Raw genomic sequence first — 14,502 nt, forward strand, 5'->3', positions numbered from 1 at the left:
GGGATTGAACCTGTGTCCCCTGCATTGGCAGGTGGATTCTTATCCACTGTGCCACCAGGGAAGTCACAGTAGTTTAGCTTTTTATCAAGAGTGAGAGTCTTAATCCACTTAGCAGGTCTTCTTTCAGTAATTTTTGTGGATTATAGGTTATTTGCTTGTTTTGGAATAAATTATCAATCATCCAGATGGTGCTACTTGCACCTCAGACTCAACATGGCAACATCAACATCCAGCCATTTATTAAATTCTGTCAGTGCAACTTTCTTCAATCTCTGTTCTCCACCTCTTTTTATATTTGTTCTCTATGTACAGCTGCCATCTAGTTTGGGTTCTAATTCTTCTCTTTTTTTTTTTTTTGAGGTATTGTTGATATATACAATGGGTTCTAATTATTTCTTTTTTTTTTTTTTTTTGCGGTACGCGGGCCTCTCACTGTTGTGGCCTCTCCTGTTGCGGAGCACAGGCTCCGGACACGCAGGCTTAGCGGCCATGGCTCACGGGCCTAGCCGCTCCGCGGCATGTGGGACCCTCCCAGACCTGGGCATGAACCCGTGTCCCCTGCATCGGCAGGCGGACTCTCAACCACTGCGCCACCAGGGAAGCCCTTTTTTTTTTTGTTTTTTAACATCTTTATTGGAGTATAATTGCTTTACGAATTATTTCTTACTTAGACTACTGCAAAAGCCTCGTACCACCATTTTGAGAGATATCCCCACCAAGTAACCCTCTGAACATTTTATTCCCCTCTCTGTTCACCTGTAACTTGAGCCTTCAGTGACTCTCTGTTGCCTACAGAATTAGGTATTACATGTTTTTCTACAATACAGCTTAGCATGACAGTCTGATCTCTTAGTACTCTATGAAGTGTACCAAACATGCCAGCCTTGTTGGATACTTGCTGAGTACACTCTTCATGATAGTACCTTTCCCTTCTGTAGTTCCATGTCAAGTACCACCTCCTCTGAAATCTTTCCTTGTTGACGTCACTGTGATGTTAACTCTTCAGTGATCCACATTATATTTTGTACATGTTATATTTTTGATTATGCCTTGTATGATGATAACCTGAACATTTGCTTTATTTTCTTTCCTTTTTAAAATTTTTTTAAAAAATAAATTTATTTATTTATTTTTGGCTGCTTTGGGTCTTTGTTGCTGCACGCAGGCTTTCTCTAGTTGTGGCGAGTGGGGGCTTCTCTTCATTGTGGTGCACGGGCTTCTCATTGCGGTGGCTTCTCTTGTTGCAGAGCATGGGCTCTAGGTGCATGGGCTTCAGTAGCTGTGGCACGCGCGCTCAGTAGTTGTGGCTTGAGGCTATAGAGTACAGGCTCAGTAGTTGTGGAGCATGGGCTTAGTTGCTCCACGGCATGTGGGATCTTCCTGGACCAGGGCTTGAACCTGTGTCCCCTGCATTGGCAGGCGGATTCTTAACCACTGTGCCACCAGGGAAGTCCCTTGCTTTATTTTATTTACTGTAATATAGTCTCATTCGGGTGAAGCCCTATATCCGTTGTAGTACCACAGTGCCTTTCTCATTCCTAATTCATGGCTATTCCTTAACCATGGCTACCTCTGACCTCACCTACCATATACTTTCTTTTACTTTCTTTACAGCTGTAACACTGGCCTTTTGCCTTAGCTTTAAACTGTTCTAGATTTGGGGCATTTTTATACATCTGACTTTTTTTTTTTGCCATGCTGCATTGCTTGTGGGATCTTAGTTCCCTGACCAGTGATCGAACCTGTGCCCCCTGCAATGGAAGCACTGAGTCCTAAACACTGTACTGTCAGGGAAGTCCCACTCTCAGCCTGATCTTAACACGGCTTTTTTCTTCACATCATTTTCAAGTCTTTGCTTACATCTCATTTCCTCAGAGACCTTCTGTCATCACCTTATCTAAAATACCTGTCTCTGCTTTCTTCGTATTTATTTTACTTATTAACATCTGTTTCCTACTTAGAGTATAAGTTTCATGAGGATAGGTACTGTGTCCTATTTACTGCTTCATCCTCTGCACTTAGAGTAGTTTGGCCCAGAGAAGCTACATAACTAGTATTTGTTGAGGGAATGTATGGATTATGCCTTCCGGATGGTAGGTGCTCAGGAGATACTTTGTTGAATTAAGACTTAAGTTTATTGACTTGAGATATAAGCACGGGGTATTGTTACTACATTTGTTTATGTGACTCAAGGCCTCTGACCTGGGGAAATTGGATATGGTCTTCTTCATCTTGGAAAATTCTAGGTACTTTTAAAATTCTTTGATTGACTAATGGGAAAGGATAGAGGAGCAAGTCATAGGTGGATCACTGTCAGGGTACTGTTGAGGCCTGAGGCAAAATATGAAGTGTTAGGACTTTGTTAAGAGAGCTAGGAGTTTGGGGGAGTTTGGTACCAAGAGCTAGAGTATTGGGGAGTTTAACACCAAGAGTATGGGGGAGGGGATTTTCCTTGCCTTTTTGTATTTGGGGACTGACCATAAGTCAGATCTACAGAGCAATCTTCAGCTTGCTGTATTCCGAAAGCTGATATGATTCAGGTTAGGTTCTGGTCATTTGCAATTTGCAGTACTAAAGTTTAGAGCCTAGGAAGTGAGGCTATATGGGTGGGGTGGGGGACTGAGGATTGGGGTGGTTAGCAAGGGGAGGGGAGTAGAGAGTTGGGGTGAAGAGAGGAGCAAGAAGAGTGAACCAGATCCCTGCCAAATAGTGAACTGAAATTCCAGAATTCTTTCTACCTTCTAGGGATCTCTAGGCAGTTTCTATGGGGAGCCGTTTTTTGGTATAGTCTATCCAGCTAAAACACAATAGGACATTTTAAGAAACATTACATCAAAAATCCTGTTAATGAAACAATTATTTCAAGGGAAAAAAGGGAGTTTGTGCTAGAGAATTTCAGACTTAGAATGGTAGTTAATTTTTTCCCTTAGGAATTTAGTTAATAAAGGCACATAAAAAATGATTAAGTGTATTTATTTAAAGCTTAAAAAATACCTAATCTTGACTGTGTCAAGCTTTTGTACTCAAGTAGGGCTTCCTCCAGAAGCATGGGCTTCTTGTGTATTCTTATCCCCTTTATCAGTCATCATTAGCATTAACAAAGGACAAAACCTCTCAAGCTATGTAGCAAGGGCAGTGGCCTTTAAAATTTTTTCTTAAAACTGAAGCACTGGTTTCACCAATTATAGTCCCAAATATTGCAAAGCATGTACCCTGTAATTGATAACAGATAGGCAGTTCATGTTGTACAAATTCCCCGCTGTAGGACAAATGTCTGTATTGACCTGAGTTTATTAAAGCTGGGTTGAGGTAGGGTCAAGTTCTGGTCCCAACAGCTGAATACGTGACCTTGGGTGAGTCACTTAACATCTGGACTGTCAGGGAAATGAGGACAGGTTGAGATGCTAGAGTAGAACTCAGTGTTTCTTAATTAGGGATATACATCAGAGTGGCCAACCTTTTATTCCAGACTACTGGATCAGGAGCCTAGGCGTTCATTTCTGCATTGTTTGAAAAAGCTTGCTGGGTAAAACTGATGGTAAGCATTTCTTAGCCCCCGAAGACACGTAGGACTGAAGATTTTTATTCTTGTTGCTAAAAATGTTCAGCAAAATATTTGCAGTTCCATTCATGTCATGAACAGAGATATTACTGTGAGTTTGGCTTTTTAGAACAAAACTCAAAACTGTGAAATTGTGATTGGCTTGCTTTTATTTTAGGTTTTGTAGAATTTACTGTATGAGGGCAGTTGAGTTTAGAGTTGGGGATTAAGTAGCCACTAGGGGGCTCTAGTGAGTTATAAAGATTTCATTGACTCTTACTGGTGAATCCTCCAAATACCATGTAATGTCATCCATTTATCTAAAGGCAGGTCTGTCAATTTGGATTATGTCCCTTTACTTTTCCCTCCTTGTAACATCTCTTAAGAGAAATTGGGATTTACATAAAAACCTGTTCTTTTAGCACTTAGTTCTCTGGAAAGCTCAGTTTCTTTTTATGCTCTGATTATGAATCTTAACTCACAGTAACAGAAGTGATACAAGATCTGAAGCTCTTAATATGTACTTGTCAGAGCTACTATGGCAAGGGTACCTATGGCATGTAGACTATCTAGCATAGAACACTACTTTACGTTAGTTACTTTGCATGGTACCTTACTGCTTGGGTAGCATATAGAACTGGGGTTCAAAGTGCCTTTAAAGAAAGCTTAAAAGCCCCTTAAAGTGTTAGGCTAATTCTCATTTCTTTTTACTTCCTTTAGTACAAGCTAAGTTTGCTGTATTGTGATGAGAATTGTTGGTTGCACTTCTTAGAATCTGGAAGGGAAAAGCCAGCTGGGCCTTTTGAGTCTTACAAGCAACTGTTAGGAGTAAGACACTTGTGCCTAGGCTGAGAATTTCTCCCCTTTATGACCAATATAGTCACATGAACACATTACTATTACTATTCAGGGAGAAATTTCTGCTTTAAATATTTCTCAGCCATTATAGAAATCTACATTCCAGCTCTATGTATGTAGCCTGGGTCCCTCCTGGGACAGTAGAAGAGGAATCTTGAAGATGAAGCTCTTTTCCAAGGGAATACAATCTAAGCACAAAGATACTTTGTGTGTAAAAAGCCAAGTTGATTTTCCATTATGCTATAATCATTACATATTGAGATACTGGGGATCAAGGCATGCCACTGAGACAGTAAATATGGGTATGTAAGGAGGAGATGAAAGCTGTCCTCCAGAGCAAGGCTTGTGGGAAGAACATGAAGACATAATGTTGCACGTACTGTCTCTCCCTGTTGCAGGTCGAGTTGTGTTTAGAGTGCATCGAATGGGCCAAATCAGAGAAGAGAACTTTCTTACGCCAAGCTTTGGAGGTATGTGCCTACATTAGTACTGATTTCAGATCTCTAGGCATTTGAAGGACTGTGCATATAAGTAATACCATCGTGATCAAAAGTATTTTCAGCAACTTTGTATTATCCAGGCACCTGAAATTATTGGTAGCAGTGTCCCACTCATGAGAATTGCTCTGGTTGAAGTTTTGAGACAGACCTGCTGCTTGGCTCAGAAAAGTAAGCAGCAACGTGGTTTAGTCAGTCACTGGCTATAATAGGAGATAATATCACGGGCTAGATGATTTTTTAGGCTGAATTTGATGCTTTCATCAGGACTTGAATATTCAACAGTAACAGTTCTGTGACTGTCAATCTTTGATTTCTTTCTTTGGCTTTTTTCCTCCCCTTTCCGTCAGTCAATGCCTTTTCTCTTCCCTAGGCAAGACTGGTGTCTTTGTACTTTGATACCAAGAGGTACCAGGAAGCATTGCATTTGGGTAAGTAAGCTGGTGGAAGCTAGTAAGGCGTCTGTAGCTGGCTAAATGAATGTATTCCAAACCTGGCTACTCTTATTAGTTACATATTGATAATTTATATTCTGCTTACTTCTAAGAAGGATTTAGTGTGGCTTACATTTACTGAATCTGTCATGGAAAAATGCCATTTAGAAGTTCTAAGAAACTAACTGTCAACTTTAGAGAACAAAAGAGTCAAATTGCTCATATTTACTATTACATCTACTGTATCTGTTTATAATTATTCTTAAAATCTATTTTAAATATCAAGAAATTAACTGGGTGCAAATACATAGGAAACCTGAAGTGGGCCAACTAAAGGCTTTTCCTTTTGGCTTTTAAACACCATGAAATCTTTGCCTGCTGTCTTTTTTTTTAAAATTAATGGATACATCTGGACTGTTTTTCCCAGATGGAAGAACACGGCTTTCATGATCTATTAAGTTGAAAAAATTGCCAATATTCAATTCTTATCCTGCAAAAATGGAAATTTCATATGGTTCAAACAACTAGTAGCATTACAAAAAATAACAGGTTTATTGAGATATAATTCACAGACCATAAAATTCACCCTTTAAAAGTGTACAATCAGTGATTTTTAGTATATTCACAGAGTTGTGCCACTGTCACCACTGTCTGATTTCAAACATTTTCATCACCCCAGAACGTAACCTTGTACCCATTAGTTGTCTCTTCCCATTAATTCCCCATCCATCATCTCTGCCTGCCCACCTTCCCAGGCAATCACTAACTACTTTTTGCCTCTTTAGATTTGCCTATTCTGGACATTTCACATAAATGGAATTATACAGTATGTGGTCTTTTTGATTGGCTTTTTCTCTTAGCATAATGTTTTCAAGGTTCATCTGTGTTGTAGCATATAGCAGTGCTTTTATTGATGAATAATATTCCGTTGTATAGCTGTACAACATTTTATTCATCCATTCATCAGTTCATGGACATTTAGATTGTTTCCACTTTTTGGCTATTATGAATACTGCTGTGAACAGGTTTTATGTGGACATGTTTTTCTTTTGGGTATAATATACCCAGAAGTAGAATTGCTGGGTCATATGGTAACTCTGTTTAGCTTTTGAGGAACTGCCAAACTGTTTTCCAAAGTGGCTGCACCGTTTTACATTCTCACCAGCAATGTATGAGGAGAGTTCCAGTTTCTCCAGATCCTCACTAACATTTCCTAATATTGTCTGTCTTTTTAATTTTAGCCATCTTAGTGGGTGTGAAGTAGTATCTCATTTTGGTTTTGAGTTACATTTCCCTAATGACTAAACTAGTGATGTTGAGCAGGGGAAAGAAGGTCTATTTGGATGTTAGTATATCCAAAGCTCTTTCCTTCCCCCACCAACCCTAGTGCCTGGTGTTTCTTATGTAGTCTTGTGATTATTGGACAGGAAGAGAGTGAGATCAAGTGTCTCTCTGAACTGGATAAGTAATTTCAGCATTTTCTGGGTGGGGATTCCCACTGTATTCAAATCTTAGGAGTAAACCTACATGATTCTCAGCTGTAATGTCCTTTGTGTGCAGAAAGGCTTCAGAGAGATCTGTGTTTCTCTTTGGAAGATAGCACATTAGCAGAAAATTTAAATCTTGCAAATAAATAACCTCATTTTGAGTTCAGGCAGATTTCTTTATCCTGAGTGTTCTTATGAGGGTGAGAGGGAAATACTACAATATTAAAATATTAAGATTATGGCTAACAAAGGAGGTATATGTTTTTTCTTTCTCCAGGTTCTCAGTTGCTGCGGGAGTTGAAAAAGATGGATGACAAAGCCCTTTTGGTGGAAGTACAGCTATTAGAAAGCAAAACATACCATGCCCTGAGCAACCTGCCAAAAGCCCGAGCTGCCTTAACCTCTGCTCGAACCACAGCAAATGCCATTTACTGCCCCCCTAAATTGCAGGCCACCTTGGATATGCAGTCAGGTAACACCCCATGTTTTCTTAAAGCTCATCTTACCTCACAGGTGAAAGGACTGGGGGGTTGGGGCTGGAGAATAAAATTGGCTGTTTTGGCTCAAGCTTCCTCAGAGAAACCAATGGAAGGTTACCTCTCTCACTAGCTGCCCCCCTCCTCTTCACTTGCTGTTAACTGCCTAAAATATATTAAGAACATGCTTAATCTGTGGTTGACCAGGCAAACTGATTGTTAGAGCCAACACCCTAGAGAGGTCTCACTTAGGTTTAAAAAGCTCTCCCTTATCTTCCATCTTAGTCACTTACTCAGAATGGTAGCACTTCTCTCCAGAATTGGACTAACCCAAGTCTCTTGTCACTTGGAGACCTTTGTAAAGCATGTTGGACTTTTCTAAAGGGCCTCAGATCTAGGCTGAGGAAAGACACCCCCCCACCCCCCTATCTCAGTGGAGTGTAGTGGGTTGCTTTCTGATGGAGTGTGTGAATTTTGGGGTTAGGAGGCCATGGATTGGCAATAGAATACTTTTTCTTGTAGTCAGCAGCTTTTATTAGTTATAACTTATTATCATTATTGAAGGAGCATTATTGGAGTCAGAGGACTAACTAGTGTTACCTGGTATTACCTCTTCGCAATCTTTGTTTCCATGTAAAACTGCAAGAGGGAGATAATAGCTACCATACTTGCCTCTCAGGTATTGTAAGTATCAAATGGCATGTTTTGTGATTCAGGTTAAAAGCAGAAGCTCTAGAAAAAAGTCTAGAAAACAACTTTTCTAGGTTGAAATTTTGGTTCTGCAAATTTCTAGCTGTGTGACTGGGCAAGTTACTTAAATTTTTCTTTAGCTCATCTGAAAAATGGTGATAAATAATTGTACCTCCTCATAGGATGAGAGTGAGGATTAAATGAGATGATGAATGTAAGCTCTTAACACACAGTACCTTGCTTTGACCAAATACCGGCACTTTGTTTAAGCCACTACTCTTCATTATGTTATTTCTTTATGGTCAAGAGATGAACTTGCATCTTATTTCTCAGAGCAAATAGAGGCCATTTTTATGTGAACCTTCTTTATTTCTCTTTCCTCCCCAGAATTTGTATCATTGTTCATTTTTACCCATTATCAAGCATGATCCTTCTACCTGTCCTTTTTTTTTTTTTTTTTTTTTTTTTTTTTTTTTTTTTTGCTGTACGCGGGCCTCTCACTGTTGTGGCCTCTCCTGTTGCGGAGCACAGGCTCCGGACGCGCAGGCTCAGCGGCCATGGCTCGTGGGCCCAGCCGCTCTGCAGCATGTGGGATCTTCCCGGACCGGGGCACGAACCCATGTCTCCTGCATTGGCAGGTGGACTCTCAACCACTGCGCCACCAGGGAAGCCCCTACCTGTCCTTTTTAAGTCTTTAGTTTTTTCAATTCTAAGTCTAGTTTTTCGTCTCCACTTGGATCTTCCTCTCCGTCTTTTTTTTTTCTCATCAAGCTGTTTATTCTTGTTATTAAAACTTGGACTCCAGTAATCCTGGTTATTCTGGAAAAAGCACCTTGTTGTAGGGATCATTTAATCATCCTTTTCGACAGTCACCTCTCCATAAAGCACCTGTCTTCTCTGATGTAACGTATGAAAGTAGAGTTGTGGAAACAATGGTATACATGAGGCCATGGTTATAAGAAGAAAATGACAGTAGTCAAAAGAGACATTGTATTTATTGGGAAGTCTTATTGAGAAGGTTCCTGTTTTCTTCACGTGTGGTAAGGCAGTGTATATCGTATGTCGCGTATCGTATGAAGTTTACCAGCAACTCCGACAGGATATAAGATGATAAAAAAATTATATTGGTTTTATACTGTGAGTAACGAGCCACACCATAAAGATTCTTGAACTCTCTTGGACCCCAGTCACAAGCACAGAAGTAGGTACAATTCCAATTAAACAGTGGACTATCTCAAGCAAGACAAATGTCTGGAAAAATTTAAGTGTCTTCTGAATACTTTTATATAAACCTTTGTGTGTTCCTTTTTCCATATAAAAACGTACCGTGGCAATAGGCAGTACCAGCCACCTCGCGGTCATGGTGATGTTGTAGAAGGTGAGCCAGGCGGTGGCCAACAAGCCCAGGCACCTCCTCTTGCCGACGGCCTCCCTCTCCTCGCCGGCCTCCGAGGCACCACCATTGGTGCCGACCTCCTTGCTGGGGGGACGTGAACAAGAGGGGCAGGGGAGCGGGAGGGGGCCTGGCTGAGCGCACTGCTGAAGCGCCCACTGCTGCCGCCACGCCCGGCCCCCCGGCCTTCCTCTCAGTCTTTGAACGGCCCCAGCTGAAAAAGCACAGCCTTCTGTCTTCTCCTTTTCTGTCAAGCTTCTTGGAAAAGTTGAAAGAATGTCATTACTTTGGTGTCTCTGTTGACTCCTTGCAAGACAGTAACTCCCCTCTATCCTCTGTCAGATTTGGGGGGGTTGACACTGTTGAGCACTCCATGCTTCTTTGACAGCATTGTCTTCTTGGTTCTCCTCCCTTGACTAATTATCCTCAGTCACTCTTTCTTCTGATGTATCAGGTTGAGTCTGTCTCCAAATCTGCCCTTTCTTTTCCATTTCTACAATCACTGCTCTAATTAATGCCACCAGACCACTGGAGTAGTCTTTTACTGATCTAACTGTCCCTAGTCACTTTTCTCAATCCATCTTGCTTACTAGTCCTAAAGTCATTTTTTGGAAACAGAGATCTGATCATGTAACTCCAATGGTTCCCCATTATCCCCAGGCTATTTTACTTTAACAGTGCATTGAGAAGGAAGACATCCTTTTCATGGTTATCTCTGGTTTTCAGTCCTAGTCACCAAATGACTTTATGTGTTGCTGCTCCTGTGCCTTTATATATTTTGTCTTCTGTGCTTGGAATTCCCCTTTCCATCTTCTCCCCTTGGCAAACTCCTATGCATCCTTCCAGATCAAGCTCACATGTCTGCCTTATAAACCCTCTTCAGTGCCTTCTTTACTTTGGACTTCCCTATGAAAGGTATATTCTTCGGTACGTATTATGGTACTAATCTCCTTGTTTCTGTTTTGATGACCACTGTGAGACTGTGAGCTCCTTCAGGGCCTTAATTCATATTTATTTTCTCTATAGTAGTTATATCAGTGCTTGGCACATGGTAGGCCCTTGTTAATATTTGTGTTGAATGAGTAACAGTCTAGTGTTTTGTTTCTTTAAATAATAAATTTCCTATGCCAGCTGTGATGCTTGTAGTCCTAATGTGGTCTCTATTTGCTAATGTGTTTTGGAAAGCAGTATACCAGCTCTTCTTTACTTTTTTCTTTATTTAATCAGTCTTATTTTTTGTCTGGTCTATTCTAGCTCTGGACTGGGAAGAATGGGAAAGTGGGCATTTGTCTCATTTAATTTGGCAGTGCTAGTAGTCTGTTGGGTATTTTTGAGGGAGGTCTCCTTGGCTACAGAGGAGGGTGGGTTTTCTCCAGGCCTCTGTAGTTAAGAACAGTAGTAGAAGGACCTGAATCCTTCAGCCTCTAAACAGGAGGCTTTTTGGGTAGGTTTGGCACATATCACTCAGTAGTGGTTATTAATTCATAAGTTCCCAACTGGCATGCCAGGCATACAGGTATGTGACGGGTGGTCTGAAACAGTGATCCCCTGGGGTCATGTGTAAGCAGTTTCATCCTTTTACTCCAGTGTGCTGAATACTTTATTCGTGTACCTTGATGTGGAAAAGTTGGGAAGCCCTGTGGTAAACAAATGGATGTGGCTGAGGCAGGGTTAGAACTGATACACAGAATCTTAGGGCTTAGTTGCCTTCCAAGCTAGGAAGAACTAATTTTCACATCATCCCACGTGATAGCATAGGTTGGAAGTAATAGCAGGTTCAGTCAAAGTTAGGCTTATTGGGAGCAACCCAACTTCTAAACAGTAGAGAACTGGTTAGATGAAGTGTAGCGTAATACTGCTTAACTGTGTACAATTAAGTTCATGGATTTGGCATTACATGAAATCCATTTACTGATCGCATCTATCTATAAATGACCAGTATCTGAAATGAGACTGTAAGAGGTTGGATTTTCTTTTTCTCTCTCATGAAAGCTGCTTACTTATAAAAGTGTCAAGTTTAGAAAAGCTATCTTAAATGGTTGATATTATTAAAACTAGTAATTTGGGCAGACCAGGGAGGGATGTTTGTGTCAGTTTTCTGACCCGTGAAGGTAATGTCATGGAGGGTAAATGTGGCCTTTTCTAGTGGTTCCAATGGATAGCAGGACTGATGTGGTGGTGCGAAAAGATGTTACCATATGTGGTTTCTAGGATCCCCTTTTGTTGGGTCTCTAACTCCTTTGGAATTAATATTGGAAAGGTGACTTGAACTGGGAGGCCAAAGACCTGGGTTCTAATCCCAGCTTTGCCACTAGATGGCAGTGACTTTGGGCAGGTCCTTTATTCTTTCCTGACCTCATCAGTAAGTAGATGAGGTTGGGATAGATTTTTGAGGCCCTTCCCAGCTGTGACATTTTATGGTTCTATTATTTCATATGGTTCTTACTCTTTTCTTTTCAATGCCCAGGTATTATCCATGCAGCAGAGGAGAAGGATTGGAAAACTGCATACTCATATTTCTATGAGGCATTTGAGGGTTATGACTCCATCGATAGCCCCAAGGCCATCACATCTCTGAAGTACATGTTGCTGTGCAAAATCATGCTCAACACGTAGGTGCACATTAACTTTGGGATATGAGAACTCAGGTCCTTCATCTAAGATTTTCTGCCATGGCAGAGATGGCTTGGGCAGGGACTTTGGCCAGTTACAGAAGCAGCGGCTGCCACCTCGTGGGGCTGATTGAGGTGGAATGGGAGGATCGAAGGTAATCCAGAGCACTTTTCCTTGCTAATCTTTCAGAACTGGGGAGACAGATTTCAGAAATCTCTTTCCCAGCCCCTCTGAGTGTTCTCCTCATCCTACAATGCTGTCCAGAAGAGTTGTTGAGCACAGGACAGAGGGCCAGGAAATGGCTTACAGACCAGCACCAGCCAATGGGCCACCCAGAATGGGAGTGGTTAAAGGAGAGGTTAGGGGGAGGTTTGAAAAAGGCGACAACGGCAAGTATGACAGCTAGATCTTTTTCTAAAGATTTACAGAATTATTCCACATTCTTTTTTGGGAATAAATGAGATACTGACTGGGATTCTTTTTGGATCTTGGGATTAAACAGGGCTTGTGTTTTGAAAGATCTGTTATACTGGGATTTGATTTATATGTATCATTTTGCCTGTTGGGTCTATTACTTCTGGTAGGTTCAGTGTGGCTTTCTTTTTCTTTCTTTCTTTATTTTTTGGCTATGTCGTGCAGCTTGCGGGATATTAGTTCCCTGACCAGACCAGGGATTGAACCCGGGGCCACGGCAGTGAAAGCGCCAAGTCCTAACCACTGGACCGCCAGGGAATTCCCAGTGTGGCTTTCTTTTTAACGTTGAGTTTTCTTGCTTTTCAGCACTGAGCCCAGAGTGGAGAAAGCCTAGCGTCTATGGTGTGAGAGGCCTATGGGTTTAGGGGTGGGGGCTTATTACCTCTGTGGGCAGAGTCTTTTCAGAGGAAAAGATATTTGCCTGAACATATGCTTAGAAGCATAATATCCTGGAGCAGTTGACCGAGTATGTATTTTTTTTTTAGCCCAGAAGATGTCCAGGCCTTGGTGAGCGGGAAGCTTGCACTTCGGTATGCGGGGAGGCAGGTAGGGGATGCCTTGACTGCAGTTCTGATCTCTGCTCACTCTGAGGCAGCGTGTTATTAGACATGGTGTTCAGTGAGACCGTGCTCTTCAGGTCTCCATTCCGCTCTTCATTCTTTCTTCCCCCCTCTTTTCATTAAGCACGTTCGGTATATTTCCTGTACTGTTAATTCTTGGCCTGAAAAGTCAATGTTTGGTGCTCTTTTGGGTATTGGGTGGTTTGAGGGACTTAACAGAACTCAGAATTGAACTGGAACATTTACAGTGAGTTAGGTTGCATTTAGCTTCGACCGGAAAGTATATCTACCATGATCTTGGCTTGAAAATTTCATGCGCGGAATAAGAAATCTTGGATTCTCCAAGAGTGTGGAGCCGGGTAAGGTCTGATGCTCGTATGCTTTAGAGAGGTCAGATTGCTTGGTGCAGAAACTAGGTTTTGATGACTCGAGTGCTTCTCTTATCAGTACCTTCCCACTCTTGTCCTGAGTTTGGGTGTGGTCAAGAAGAGGCCTTTGATGGTCGGTAGCCCTATTTGTGATGGCTTTTATGCCTGAGTAGGTAAGAGTGTGACCTGTGTAAAGATGATGTCTCAGATGTCTGCATCATCACTTTGTACTTCACTTGATTATCACTGGTAAAGTAAAAGTAGTCTTTCTAGGTTTCAAATGCAGTTGTCTCTAAACAGCAGACACGTTGGCTATCTCACTGTATCTTTGGCAGAATGTCCACAACAGATGATTTCTTCCTTCTATACAAGTGGCCCTAATTGGCTTTTCATCAGAAGAAGTTTCAGATCAGCTCCTAGTTTTGACCAAAAGAATATTGTTTATTTCTGTAGTGAAAGACTATCATATCTAGAATTAGAGTTGAGGAGGTGGGCTAAGAGAGGTCAAGTGTCCAGAACAAGGCCAGATAACTAGTAATGGTGAAGCGAGACTTTGAACTTGGGTTATCTGGCTTTAAGTTTCATGCTATTCTCATTATGACATTTTTCTGTCTATAGGACAAATGCTGAGACAAACTACACTAACGATTAGCTTTGCATCATTTTTAAAGTCTGCAGTATAAGACACTACCTTCCTTGTTTAAGTACATAGGCTGGTACAAGAGGAGTTCCCTCTGGTCCTTTGTTCCTTGATGACAGCTTTCAAGCAGGAGTCAGGCACTCAGGAAGATGAATGTTGTAGATTTCGTGCTGAGTAGAGACTTAAGAGCTTGGTCGGGTACCTTTTATAACGTTTTATAAAGTTAGAAGTTGCCCCTTAACCCTTGGTTATACCTTCATCACTGGGGTTTTAACATTCAGTATGATACGTAGCATTTTGATGCTTCAAGCTTAATGAAAGTAAATCTTGGTCTGTGCCCTGCACCAAACCCAGCAGAATGAGTTTTTATAAAGCACAAGGTATGATCAAGTCTGAGGGCAGGAAGGGTTCTGTGGGGTGTAGGGATAGGGAGTCTTGGAGGAGGGGCGAGGAAATCACACTTCTCAGGCC

The 14,502-nt window shown here is 41.4% G+C and overlaps 1 protein-coding gene and 1 pseudogene across 2 annotated transcripts in view; one reads left to right on the top strand and one right to left on the bottom strand.

Moving 5' to 3' along the window:
* PSMD11 (proteasome 26S subunit, non-ATPase 11) overlaps window positions 1–14,502 on the top strand; it is a 30,208-nt gene that overhangs the window by 10,503 nt on the left and 5,203 nt on the right. For both annotated transcript variants that reach the window (XM_060134612.1, XM_060134613.1), the window contains 5 exons: window positions 4,798–4,869; window positions 5,270–5,327; window positions 7,095–7,289; window positions 11,844–11,988; window positions 12,949–13,009. In XM_060134612.1, the coding sequence (XP_059990595.1) occupies window positions 4,798–4,869; window positions 5,270–5,327; window positions 7,095–7,289; window positions 11,844–11,988; window positions 12,949–13,009 (531 nt within the window). The remainder of the gene's footprint in view (window positions 1–4,797; window positions 4,870–5,269; window positions 5,328–7,094; window positions 7,290–11,843; window positions 11,989–12,948; window positions 13,010–14,502) is intronic.
* On the bottom strand, window positions 8,785–9,981 carry LOC132511419 (very-long-chain (3R)-3-hydroxyacyl-CoA dehydratase 1-like; annotated as a pseudogene).

Source organism: Lagenorhynchus albirostris, chromosome 20, assembly GCF_949774975.1.
Source record: "Lagenorhynchus albirostris chromosome 20, mLagAlb1.1, whole genome shotgun sequence".
NCBI lineage: Eukaryota > Metazoa > Chordata > Mammalia > Artiodactyla > Delphinidae > Lagenorhynchus > Lagenorhynchus albirostris.